Consider the following 13,428-nt stretch of genomic DNA (forward strand, 5'->3'; position numbering starts at 1 on the left):
ACACGCGTTTCGGACGAATGTTTGAGTGCACATAAACACATTTGCTAATTGATTCCATTATATTCTGCCTTATTATACCGACGAGCATTCAGAGTTGCGTTTTACTCCATTCGCATTTTATCATGTTTTTTAGATACGACATGCTGCATTTGCTTTTGCTTGACCCATGTTCATAGTTCAGTATAATAGAGGATTGCGTTTAGAACTGACAAAAACACATGTAGCTGTGTTATAAAATATATGCAGTTTTTTGCACTCAAAAATGCTTGCGAGTACAAGCCCATAATCATAAAATTTTCATTTCTCTTTCCTGTGTGCCTGCTTGGATTTATATAATATATATACCCGTATATACTCGAGTATAAGCCGATCCGAATATAAGCCGAGGTACCTAATTTTACCTAAGGAAACAGGAAAAACTTATTGACTCGAGTATAAGCTACTGCTAAGTTTTAATAATCAAAATAAATACCAATAAAATTACATTAATTGAGGCATCAGTGGGGTATATGTTTTTCAATATTTATTTCAAAGAAAAACAGTAAACTTGCTCTGTAAGTGGAGAAGAGGGTCAACAAAAACAATATGAGTACTACCCCGCGCTCATTGCACATTGGCAAACTGGCAGCAGACCCGGTCCCGGAGGAGATGTAAGGGGAAATAAGTATTGCTAGTGGGAGCCTAGGCCAGGGCACTGGAGGGTCTGGTTGCAGGTGGCCTAATTTGCACACAAAGGAGAGAGGCTGCTAGTCTAGAGGGACCCATGGCACCCGACTCGAGTATAAGCCGAGGGTGACTTTTTCAGCACATTTTGGGTGCTGAAAAACTAGGCTTATACTCGAGTATATACAGTAATCTGTTAAACAAAATGCTTGGGACCTGGGGTTTTCCAAATAAAGGGATCTTTCTTTAATTTGGGTCTCCATACATTGTGTTTTAAAGAATAATGTAAACATTAATTAAACCCAATGGGATTGTTTTTCCTCCAATAAGGATTGATTATATCTTAGTTGGGATCAAGTACAAGGTACTGTTTTATTATTACAGAAAAAAAGGATTATTTAAAATGGAGTCTACGGGAGATGGCCTTTTCATAATTCTGTATAACTGGTTTTCAGATAATGGATCCCATACTTGTACATGTATGGGACCTGTTATCCAGAATACTTGGGACCTGCGGTTTTCCAGATAAGGGATCTTACTGTAATTTGGATCTTTATAAATTAAGTCTGCTAAAAATAATTTAAATATTGAATAAACCCAATAGGCTTGTTTTGCCTCCAATGAGGATTAATTATATCTTAGTTGGGATCAAGTACAAGGTACTGTTTTATTATTACAGAGGAAAAGGAAATCATTTTTAAAAAGTAGAATTATTTTCTTATAATGGAGTCTATGAGAGATTGCATTTCCATAATTCGAAACTTTCTGGATAACGGGACATCAAACAAAAAGCTTTTAGGCAGATATCAATTTGACATCCAGATCCCCTAGTAACTGGCTAAGGGGGTCACCTCTACTACTTGGGAACCACTGAGTACAGAATCCCAGCGTGTTCTACACTGTAGAACCTAGAACCTAGGCCGAAATATGACTTTAGTGCTTAAATGCTTTGGCTGGCCTTTACTTTCTTCAGCCACATGTGAAAGCGGAGACAATTGAACTACAGGAGCTGGTTTGTAAATAGTGTGGGACTGGTCAAACACAGAGGTACCAGAAGTTACTTGCATTGTGATCATGATCAGGAACTATAATCACACTTCCAGCAGGCCCAAGTTAACTTACTGATGTGCTAAATCTGTATGTGTAACTCATTGAGCCTTTGTGGCTTTTATATACACCGCCTTAAAGAGAGGATTCAAAGGACACGAAAGATAAGATTTGTTTTAAAAAAAAATCTAAAATGTTTTGTCCATACCATCTACCTGTCTGTATTTAGGCTGGACAGACTTTGTTTATGGATCTGTAAAGGGGCTACACTTATATGCAGGGTGAGCCGATCAGTGCATGTATGCACATAACTGCACAAGGTCAGGATAAAATGGAACACTGATTGAAATGTCCCAGTTTTCCAGTCAGACATGTTATAAGCCGCCTGGTTTGTTATATAGACAAACGGTACTCATGTTTGTACACACTTATGGGGTTATGTAATATAAGGCACTAAGTTTGCCCAGGAGCTATAACCCACAGCAGGTTGCATTTACTGTTAACCTGTTTAAAAGCAAACATCTTATTGGTTGCTATGGATTACTGTTCCTGTGCCAACTTAGTACTTTCTATTACATATAGGGGCTAATCTAGTTTCTTTCAGAAATAATATATCTCACCCCACATTATACTACTGTATGGAGGTGAATGAGAGGATTATTGGGATAACTACAGTAGGGTAATGCGTATCATTTACATGATATTCATTCACTTGTGTTTTTTAGTTAAACGTTTCAATTTCACTTGACTGCTGAAATCTTTGTAAGTGTATTTAGGTAACTGATATTGAAAGGAGTGATTAGGAAAAATTGTATGGCATCATACCACTATTATATTTATATAGCCTACACACAATAAAAAGTCACAGAGATCAAACATATGGGAAACAGCTCAGCCTGTTATTAATGTCCTTCTGCTGGGATAATGTAGCATTGTTGACTAATCACTGTAATCAGCTAAGTAACAGTTCTAAAATTGTGCCAGTACTGAAATGAAACATGCCTCTGAAAAGACTCCACTGCTATAGTGTTTAATTGGGTGAGCATGAAAACACAGGTGCGGCTTTATTTTAGGTAAAATCTAAGTTTAATCAGAAGTGTGTTCATAAGTATAGGATCTATTATGCAGAATACTTGTGAACTGGGGTTTTCTGGATAAGGAATATAATATGGATCACAACACCTTAACCCCCATATGTAATAAAAGGCACTAAGTTTGCCTAGTAGCAGTAACCCATCGCAATCAATAACAGGTCAGCACTAAATTCTACCTGCTGATTAGGTGATATGGGCTACTGCTCCTGGGCAAACTTAATGTCTTTTATTACATAAATCCATAAGTCTGCTAAATAAACCCGGTAGGGTTGTTTTGGCACCAATATGGATTCATGCTGCTTAGTTAGCATCAAGTACAAGGTACTGTCCTATTGTTACAGAGAGACTAAAATCTGAACTTGTATGGTCAGCTTTATTTCTCTTGACCAGGAATTGTTCCCGTATGTCAAGAAGGGAGAGAGGAGAGAACTGGGCAGACTCTGGCCCGGGAATTAAGGCTGTTTCTGAGAGAGGAAGTCAGACACTGGAACATCGTGTTTACAAAAAAAGAGACAAGAAATCCTGTCTTTCTTTTGATAGAGGACTCAGTGCAGCATTACTTAGTTTTAGCATTACTTAGTGTTATTGCTGTTGTGTCTGTCTGTCCTGTGCTATTCTTTCCACTGGTGGTACTGTGTAGTGGTACTAAGTACTATGTAGTGGAAGCTAACTGATAAATTGACTTGTGAAGAAACATGCAAGGCATTGTGATAAATGGAGTCTTGGGACAAAGTGGGCAAAAAAGGAAAGATGAATACTACTTTTAGTTACAGTTACAAAGGTGTATTTGAATGTTGCTTAGACTTTGGAGCGGCCTATCTGGGTCAGGTAGGGTTCGGGCTGGGAGCTGGCAGGTTAGGGTCGGGTGCAGGTCAAGAAAAACTTGACCTGCACATCACTACTTTCTAAGGCTACAAATCTAAGATGCATTTATTATCAGTAGTGCAGAAACAAGGATGGAAAGAGAGAAGCAAATCAAAGCTGCTTCTGCGAGAGCTAAGTCTGTTCTTGCTGCCTCAAACAGAAGGCCATGGCATGCCATGTGTGCAGCTGTCATGGGAACTGAGTCCTTCCTTATGATGATGGGGGGCATCTAAAAGAGTTTAAAAGCTTGGCAGATGGCATGCTTGGAATTAACGTCTTTGTTGGCAGAAGATTGTGGTCAACATTTACTGACTTGATGGGCTTTTACATCACAAAGGCGCCATCCTCTTGCTTAAGCAACTGATTTCCCTGTAACTTTCAGTTCTAAGTGACTATTTCCACATGCTCGAGAAGCAGAGTTAGTAACAGTCTTTTATATTGCCTGTGCTATGCCTCAAAAATAGAATCCTCCAAATAACAGAAAGTAAAATAAAATGAAATACCCTACCTCCCTTGCTGGTATGTTTTTAACAATTGGCTGTGTAATGTTCTAAAGTGGATTTTGGGGAAGAGACTGAGAAGGAGCTTTTTGTGATTATAATTTATATATTTATGTCGATGACAATGCATAAGAACCTTACTTGTGTGCAGGGAAAGTGTCAGGAGGAAACCAAAATTTCACCACAGATGGAAAAATGAGGAACTAGGGAGTTCCTTGTTTTCTTTGGTCACTAAGGGGTATGTTTATTATGCTGTGTAAAAAGTGGAGTGAAGCGTTACCGGTGATGTTGCCCAGGGCAACCAATCAACAATTAGATTTCAACAGTTAGAAAACTAAAGCATATATCTGATTGGCTGCTATGAGCAAAATCACCAGTAATGTTTTACTCCACTCTTTACATAGCATGATAAATATACCCCTTAGAGGTTTTTTATTCATTGTTGTAAGATATGGTATGAGGGGGCCAGAGATACACCAATAGTTATTATATGCAAAAGTTAAGGATTGCATTATTCCTGTAGGACTAAATTCTATGCATACCTTCTGCTAAATGCATACCAGTTACTCAGCATAAGTATACTTCTCTTTTCATATAGATACTACTGATGTACCTAGTGTTGGCCAGAAAATCTGACTTTACACTTTTTACATTCTTATAAAAAACCACTCTGCTTTGAAAAGCATTTGTGCTGATGAGAAGTTGTCCAATGCTATGGAATGCTGTAATATAATTTGTCAGATAGGTAGATGGGCCTGAGTCCAGCACTGGCTAATATAACTTACAGGTAGGTTAATTGGCACCTGAATATAGTGTGTGAGAATGCAAAAGGATCGAAAAATCACTGCAGAGTATATTTTTGCTATAATTAAATATATAATGTAATGTATACTGTACAGGCAGGATCAAGAATAAAAACTGAAGCAATGGTGACTGAACTATAGAAGCTACAAATGTAAAATATTGTGGATTTATTTACCAAAATGCCCTAGAAAATGGCTAGAAGTATGTAGACTATGTAAACAGAATGGGGTCATATTGTCTTTCAGACAAAGAAAAGTTTACATAAATATGTCCATGGCAGTAGTAGATTAGTAAAGGATTTTTATGGTATACTTTTATTTCTAAATTACACTGTTTACATAGCAAATAATTCACTCTACCATTTAAAATGTTATTCATGAACCAACAAATGTATTTATTTTAGTTTAATGAATCTAGTAATATTGGTGTGTAGGCAGCCATCTCAGTGCATTAAGCCAGCACTACACATTAGAACTTCTTCCAGGTAACATATTGTTTCTCCTACTCCCATGTAACCGAAGAAGTCCCATGCTGGACTTGGATTTCTTACTACTAACTGCTATTCTGATATATACTGGGAGTTGCTATCTTGCTGCCTTTCCATTGTTCTGCTGAGAGGGGGGTAATGTCACTCAAACTTTACTGCTAAGCTGAAGTTTATCAGAGCACAAGTCACATGGTTGTGGCACCCTGGGAAATGAAGAATATGGCTAGTCCCATGTGAAATTTCAAAATTAAATATAAAAAAAAATCTGTTTGTTTTTTTGAATAACATATTTCTATGCAGGATTCTGCTGGAGAAGCTCTATTAACTGATGGGTTTTGAAAAATAAAATATGTTTTCCCATGGCAGTATTTCTTTCAGGTCTGGATTGTTTTGCACTAGATATTTTAAACTTTGTTTATTTTGTCCAGGTAATTTGTTTATTCATACACTATACCAAACTTAAATCAAAAATTGTTATTCAAAGTCTGACTTTTTGTAATGCTCAGTGTTTTATATTTTCTTACTGTACTTTGCCTGCTATTACCAACTCTAACTTTATTCTCTTCCAGCATGCACTGCTAGCCCTGAAGTTTATTTTGGCATTTGTGATCCCTGACAAACCATATGACATCCAAGTAAAATTAGCCAGGTTGGAATTTGAGTCTATGGAAGCTCTGAAGAAAAACCAGGTATGTCAAGCATTCATTGTAATGGCATACCTCCCAACATTTGAAAAATGAAAAGAGGGACAAAAAGATTTGGTGCGTGCAGCAAATTTTGTGATTAACTTGGATGAGAAGCATCATGTATCATGTTTGGTTTTTGAAGCAAATAGATTAATAGCTGGTGTAATCCCTAAAGCTAATGGCAGACAGGTTGTTTTGTCTTCTGGAGTATATAAGACAACGGAGAAAAACTGATCTGCTGCCTTCCCCACCTTGAATGTATCTGCACTGTCAGGCACTAGAGAAGCCCCTCAGCACATACGTATAAGTGGATTTTGTCATGAAAATGCTAAAAATATGTTTTTTCATGCCAAAACCTGCACTTTGGGCTAAAGTTCTTAATCCATGAATGTCAGTGAATATAGATTCAAGGAGCAGAAGGCAGGAAATCAACTTTTCTCCACTGGTAAAAAAAAAAAAAGAAACCCATCTGCCATTAGCCTTAAAGGAGTTGTAAACCCAACCGTAAATCTGTCCCACTGCTGTCCCACAACTTTGCTTTATAAGTTGCTGAAAAACATAGGATGCAAGAAAAATCACCAGTGAGAATTCTACTGACCGAAATCCTCATTATAAATGCAAAAGAACTGACTGATGTGAGTGCTGATTCCCAGGGCACCCACTCCGTTTAGAAGAAAGGAGGTTCCATTTAAATATTCAGAAAAGATTTTTTACTGTGACAGTTGTGGAATTCCCTCCCTGAACCAGTCGTACTGCCTGATACATAATATAGCTTTAAGAAGGGGTTGGATGGCTTTTTAGCTAGTGAGGGAATACAGGGTTATGGGAGATAGCTCTTAGTACTAGTTGATCCAGGGACTGGTCCGATCTTGGAGTCAGGAAATAATTTTTTCCCCTCTGCGGCAAATTAGAGAGGCTTCAGATGGGGTTTTTTCCTTCCTTTGGATCAACTAACAGTTAGGCAGGTATATATAGGCATTATGGTTGAACTTGATGGACATGTCTTTTTTCAAGCTAACTTACTATGTTACTACTATGTTACTATGTCAGGCATCTTGCTGGTATCTTACATATAGAGACAATTATGCTGTTTCCCTTCATTATATGACACAGGAATCAGACATGGGGATAAAGGACAGACTTGTTTAGTGCTGGGAAACTGTGCTTAATGCGCTCCAATTGCAATTCCAGTTGCAGGAACAAAGAACATGGAGCCAGATTTATACACATCAACTAGGATTCTCGTTGGAGGATATTTCGCAATTTAAAGGACAAGGAAAGGCTAAGTCACTTGGGGGTGCCAAAATGTTAGGCACCCCCAAGTAACTTTAATCTCTTACCTTGTACCCTGGGCTGGTGCCCCTGTTAGGAGAAAAGAGCACCAGCCCGGGGTACCTGTAGTGAGCGCTTCCTCCTTCCGTATTGGCGCTGCCGGCAAATGCGGGACAATTGCATGTGCAGTAGAGGGGAAAAGCCGACTTTATAGTTTAATTTCGGCTTTTTCACTCTACTGCGCATGCGCGCACAAGAAGCAGGAAGGAGGAAGCGCTCGCAGCTTCCCCGGGCTGGTGCTGTTCTCTCCGAACAGGGGCACTTGGGGCCTAATGTTTTGGCACCCCCAAGTGACTTAGCCTTTCCTTCTCCTTTAAAGCAGTAGCTGCCTGTGGAGATTTGGGGAAAAGTCTTGGAAACATTTTGTTGTGCAGTATTGCTTTAAAGCGGACCTGTCACCCTAAGAAATAAGTCCAAATTATTTTCTATATTGTTAGTTGAGCAAAATAAACTTTACTTACTCTAAATAAATAATATAAATCCTAAGGCATAGAGGTGGGGCAAGCAATATATGATTGACAGCTGTGATTTTTAAATGCCTTTATAATGGGTTTGGATGTGTTAATATAAAAATGAATTTGGGTTTCATGTTTAATTTGAACAGGACTTTTATTATACAGATTTTCATGTCTGGGTGACAGGTCCACTTTAAGAATACTGTTGGTTAAAAGATAAAAATAAGGACCAAACAATGACACTATCTTTAGGATGGGGTATTTAGTATTGCCTAGAAGTCTTAAAGGGAACATTCTCCTAGAAATCAAAATTTATTGTCTTGTAGACACTGCTATGAGTAGCTTTGTAGCTTTTCTGTGTTTCCTTATGTATTGTTTAATTAAAAGGTTTGTTCACCTTTAAATAAAATTTTAGTATGTTGTATAATGTAATATAATTTCATTCTTCCTACTTCTGTCTTAGACCTGCTGCATTTATCCATTAATATAATGGTAAAAATTATGCTGGGCTTTGTTAGAATTTTTTGACCTCCATTTTGGTTGCCTCTCTTACAGTGTCGCTCTGCATCTTTTGCTTACATGCTTTATTTTTGCATTCTGTCAGCATTCATCCTTTGTTATAGCAGATCTATTTAACCCACACATTTTCAAATAAGTATCATAACAGATCCTCTTTACTTTGCCCTGTGTATTATCAAAATGTTTATTCAGTTATCAATCTACTGTCCAAGATTCTGAAAATTAAATTAAAAAAGAGCCCTGTAATTAGTGTGACTAAATTAGATTCTGAGAGTAAACCCAGATCACATTAAATTAAATCTAAAAGTCTTAAAGCCAGGACTCTTATCACTGATCATATCCAGCATTTTCTCCAAGGACGATATGTGTTGTGTACTTTTATTACTACGTGACTTAAAAGGAGAGCTATAATGGTAATGGAGCCCAGCAAACTCTAATAGACGTGAGGTTGATTTCCTTATTGTTTTTGTAATATGAAATGTTTTGTTAGTAAGCTCCCTCAATCTTCTTCCTGATGCCCGTTAGTTACTTCCTTGGCTAAAAGACTAAATCTGAATTGAGTCAGCTATTTGCAGTTCCCAGGTTCTGACCAGCAGGATTTTGTTTTTTTGCAGTGGGATAAGAAGTTGATGAAGTGAATTAATAAGCTATTGACTATTTAAAAAACTCTTAAACAAACACTAGTTTCCCCACAAATGAAAAAGATTTTTCTGCTCTGTTGTTGTTACTTTTTATTATTTATTTTTTTATTTAGTCTATTTATATTCCTTTCCTGTCTCTCATTCAAACCACTTCTTGGTTGCTTAGTTAAAGACCTTAGTAACCAGCTGCTGAAATTTCAAACTGGAGAACTTCAAATTGTCTCAGGATTTCACTGTCTGTGTCATACTAAAAGTTAATGTAAACCCCTTTAAACAAGCACTAAATTCTGGTTGAATAACCCTTTTCATAAACATAACAGAGTAATATGCAATGTATGCAATTCTTGTCTTTGAATTTAATGCCAAATGAATGCCTTATTTTGGCATGACAGGGCATTTCTTTAAATTAAATTACATTTAAAAATCTGCATTGCCATTTTACCCTTTGATAATTAGGACATTTGGGGGTAATTTAATACATGCGTAGCAAAGTATAAAAAATGGGTGCAATCCATGACCAGCCATACATGTAGATTATCTGCTGCAGGTTTCTGCTCTCCAAAACAGTGCAGATATCTATATCCTTCCTGATATTACTCATCTTGTTGTTTGTCATTCGGATGCCCATGTTAGAAGTACCAGTGGGCACAGACCACCACAAAGTCCTGTATGTACCGCAAACCCTATGACAGGTTGTGAGGCCAGGGTTGTCTTGCACCCTTTAGCAATTCTCTATGCACCTTTCACTAGGTTTTTAATCTAGAGCAAGCGACCACACACTAACCACTGCACATTAACAATTCTGTAGGTGTCTGTGTGCAGCACTTGCTAAAATCACATTATCTTAAACCACAGTAATAGCAGCTGGAGAACCCCAATTCTACTATCACTGTGATAAATAAATGCATTTTCCCTCTTTAGCAAATACTTTTGTCTGCACTGCTGTTCTACCTTCCAACAATATTGATTATTCCATCCCCACACTTCTGCAGAGATCATGATGGATTACAGTATGACTTTGAACTTTTCTATCTTTTTTCTTTTAAGATCGGAAATTCCGCATTGCAATAAATAAATGAATTGCAGGCAGCAAGTTTGAAGATTTTATCTAGTATCATTATGCAAAGTCATTTTATTGATGGAGACAAGTAAACTGCAAGCTTGTTGGTTATTCCACGGCTCAGTAAATCTCCAAGTGTAATGGGGAGAAATGCTTTTCCTTTATTGCAGTTTTAATGTGTGCATGTGTGGCTGCACTGCAGAGCTGAATCAAGGAATAGAGCAAGTTGCACTATGTAGGGAAACTCAAGAGGTTTTTTTTTTCTCGAATTACTGGCTTTTGTATGTTATTTATATTTTCTTGTATTTAGTGATGATATCTGGGATCCAGAGTTCAATGCCAAGCAGGGCACTATCTGCAAGGAATTTGTATGTTTATCAATCAGTAAAGGTATCTTTATTGATACTGTGTAGTGGCAAAATATTCAGCAGTGCTTTACTGAGATTATACAATATTCACTTAAAGGGGTAGTTCACCTTTTTATTATGGTATAAAATGGCCACTCTTAGTAACTTTTCTATTGGACTTTAGTTTTTATTTCTTATAGTTTTTGAATTATTTGCCTTTTCCTTTTGACTCTTTCTAGCTTTCAGTTGGGGGGGTCACTGACACCAGCAGCCAAAAAAAAAATGATGCTCTGAGAGACTACAGATTCAAGGTTATTGCTATTTTATATTACTCATTTTCTACTCGGACCCTCCTCTATTCATACTACAGTCTCTCATTCAAATCACTGCCTGGTTGTTAGGGTAATTTGGAGTCTTTCAACCAGATAGCTGCTAAAATTTTAAACGGTAGAGCTGCTGCGCAAAAACCTAAATAATTTAAAAACCACAGAAAACAAAAGGAAGACCACTTGCAGGTTGTTTTAAAATATCATTCTCTACATCATACTAAAAGTTCATTGTAAAGTGAACAACCCCTTTAGGTTCCTTCCCCATTGATGCTTACAATCACTGACACACATTATGGTCAGTTTTTTTCTGTAACAAATTAACCTTTAATACAATTTTGCTTAAATTCCAGTACATTTAGAAGCTTTTCACCATTTAAAAAAAAAAAAAAAAAAAATCAAATATTTCCCTTGCAAGGACCAAAGCAAACATTTTGTGGGAAATGAGCATATCTGTGTGTACGTATGCTAAATGCCTTTACTAACAAAAAGGCTGCCTAAGCAGAATTGAAGTTTGCTACCACAGGAGCCTGAAACACATTGCATTTTAATGTATTGTAGAATTCCTAGAAGAGGGATGATTAAAGAGCTAGTGAGAGAAGAAGCAACATTTTATACTGCATTGATTGTTTTTTATCAAGCTGCATCCTGGGACTTGTATTAGAAATCTTATTCATAAGAGTTACAGTTTATTGTGCAGAAACTCTCGATGCTCTTTGTAGTGTGAATTCCTCAGACATTATTTCTCTGTTTGTAAATACCAGTAAAACAATGCTTGTAAATGACACAAAAGCTGTCGTCCAAGATGAATATTTAGAGACATTTAATAATTAGAGACATTTGCAGGCTTTGTGTGAGTGAAGTAGTGTGGTGGCCTCACAAGTCTTGGTGATCCTGTGGTCAACACCGAACTGGTTAGGAACAGCGTATATAAGTCCCCATTGAGGTTGACTGATTTTTTTTCATGCTCAGCGTTTCTTTTTTCTTGATTGTCTGTACTTGATTTTTATAAGCCTGTAATGAAAAAATGTGTGTTTGTTATGATTACCATATTATAATGTCTTTATATAAAATCCAGAATGACCCTAAAGGTAATATGGGTACGGGATCAGTTATCCGGAAACCTGTTATCCAGAAAAGCTCCGAATTACAGGAAGGCCATCTCCCATGGACTCCATTTTAATCAAATAATTCAGATTTTTAAAAATTATATCCTTTTTCTCTGTAATAATAAAACAGTACCTTATAGTTGACACTAGCTAAGATATAATTAATCCTTACTGGAGGCAAAACAATTCTATTGGGTTTATTTAATGTTTAAATGATTTTAAGGTCCCTTATCTGGAAAATCCCCAAGTCCCCAGCATTCTGGATAATGGGTCCCATGCCTGTACAACACAAAGTAAAATAATATACACTGATATACATTATAGTGATAAGGTTAGTTCACTAAAAATTTCTCTCGAATTAAAATGTTAGATTCTACCTTAATTGGGCCCATTTTTAGGCGTAATGACACTAGGGCATCAGATATATGTTAAGTGAATTGTAAAGTTAATTTAAACTTTTTCTGTCTAAAGTAAGGTGTTTACTGTGGTGATCATATCATTTATATTTTCTTTATCATAGCTTTGAATAATGCATTCCATTATAAGACTTTTCTATTATGCTTGCTCTATTTTGGTGTTGTGTCTGTATTTATCTCAGTTTAGGCTGAGGGCATAGACGGCAAATTGCAACCTCCAGCTGTGAAAGTGCATCAAAGGCACAATCTCTTTTTCTTCTCAGCTGAATCTCATGAAGGGAGTGTGCCAAGGTGTATTCTATTCTTAGTTTTGTCATTTCATAGCCCATGTGGAGAACAAGTGTATAGATCAAATGGAACCCAGCTTCCTTGGTAGCTTTCTCTCTGCAGCAATTCAACTTAATATGTTTCTAATATTGTCCTCTCTGTTGTGCTGTCATTTGGACAGCAAGGAAAATCCTGTGAGCCAGCTAAAGCTTTGCAAGACAGGTTTTAGCAGATTATGTGCACCATTGGTATACAAAGTCAGTAGTTGTTTGGGTGAGAGCTCAGAAGCCAGATATCATCAACTGTTGGTATGTTATGCCTTGTCATGGTCCTGAGGGGTTAATCAGAAGTCAACCAGACCAGTTATTGTTTTTCTTTCTTTAGAGGCTGAATTGTGCCATAGAACTCCATGGGAAAACACTGAATCTGTGGGGGTGAGAGATTTCCCAAATGACTAAGGAAGTATTTTAGTAGGAACTTTATTGAACAGGTGGTGGATGCCTTTCATAGCTTTTCCACCAGGGCTAAAAGCTAAAACAATAACGGATTGAAGACGATATAGCCCACACAGGGTTTTCATTAGCATGAGCATTAGTATTAGCAAGATGAAGCTTTAAAAAGTGTTAAGTTTCAGGCAAAATCTACAGAGCAAATGGGCCAGCAGGATCTTGAAGGCCAAATTGACCACATATAGCAAAAGTGCTGTAATTAAGTAACATCTTCAATGCAGGGAGTTATCCTAGTTCTAGATTTAGCATTAGGAAAGAATTCCCTTCTATGTACACCAGTAAGGGTCCCCCCCATTATGCTG

At 37.1% G+C, this 13,428-nt stretch overlaps 1 protein-coding gene across 2 annotated transcripts in view; it reads left to right on the forward strand.

Moving 5' to 3' along the window:
• The window catches only part of ano10 (anoctamin 10), a 116,907-nt gene that overhangs the window by 77,274 nt on the left and 26,205 nt on the right, over window positions 1–13,428 (forward strand). For both annotated transcript variants that reach the window (XR_001924777.2, XM_002937850.5), the window contains exon 13: window positions 6,029–6,148. Coding sequence is in view for 1 of the 2 variants with exons in the window: in XM_002937850.5 (XP_002937896.1) it covers window positions 6,029–6,148 (120 nt within the window). In the remaining variant the exon portion in view is untranslated. The remainder of the gene's footprint in view (window positions 1–6,028; window positions 6,149–13,428) is intronic.

The sequence above is a fragment of the Xenopus tropicalis genome, chromosome 6 (genome assembly GCF_000004195.4).
Source record: "Xenopus tropicalis strain Nigerian chromosome 6, UCB_Xtro_10.0, whole genome shotgun sequence".
NCBI classification, from domain to species: domain Eukaryota; kingdom Metazoa; phylum Chordata; class Amphibia; order Anura; family Pipidae; genus Xenopus; species Xenopus tropicalis.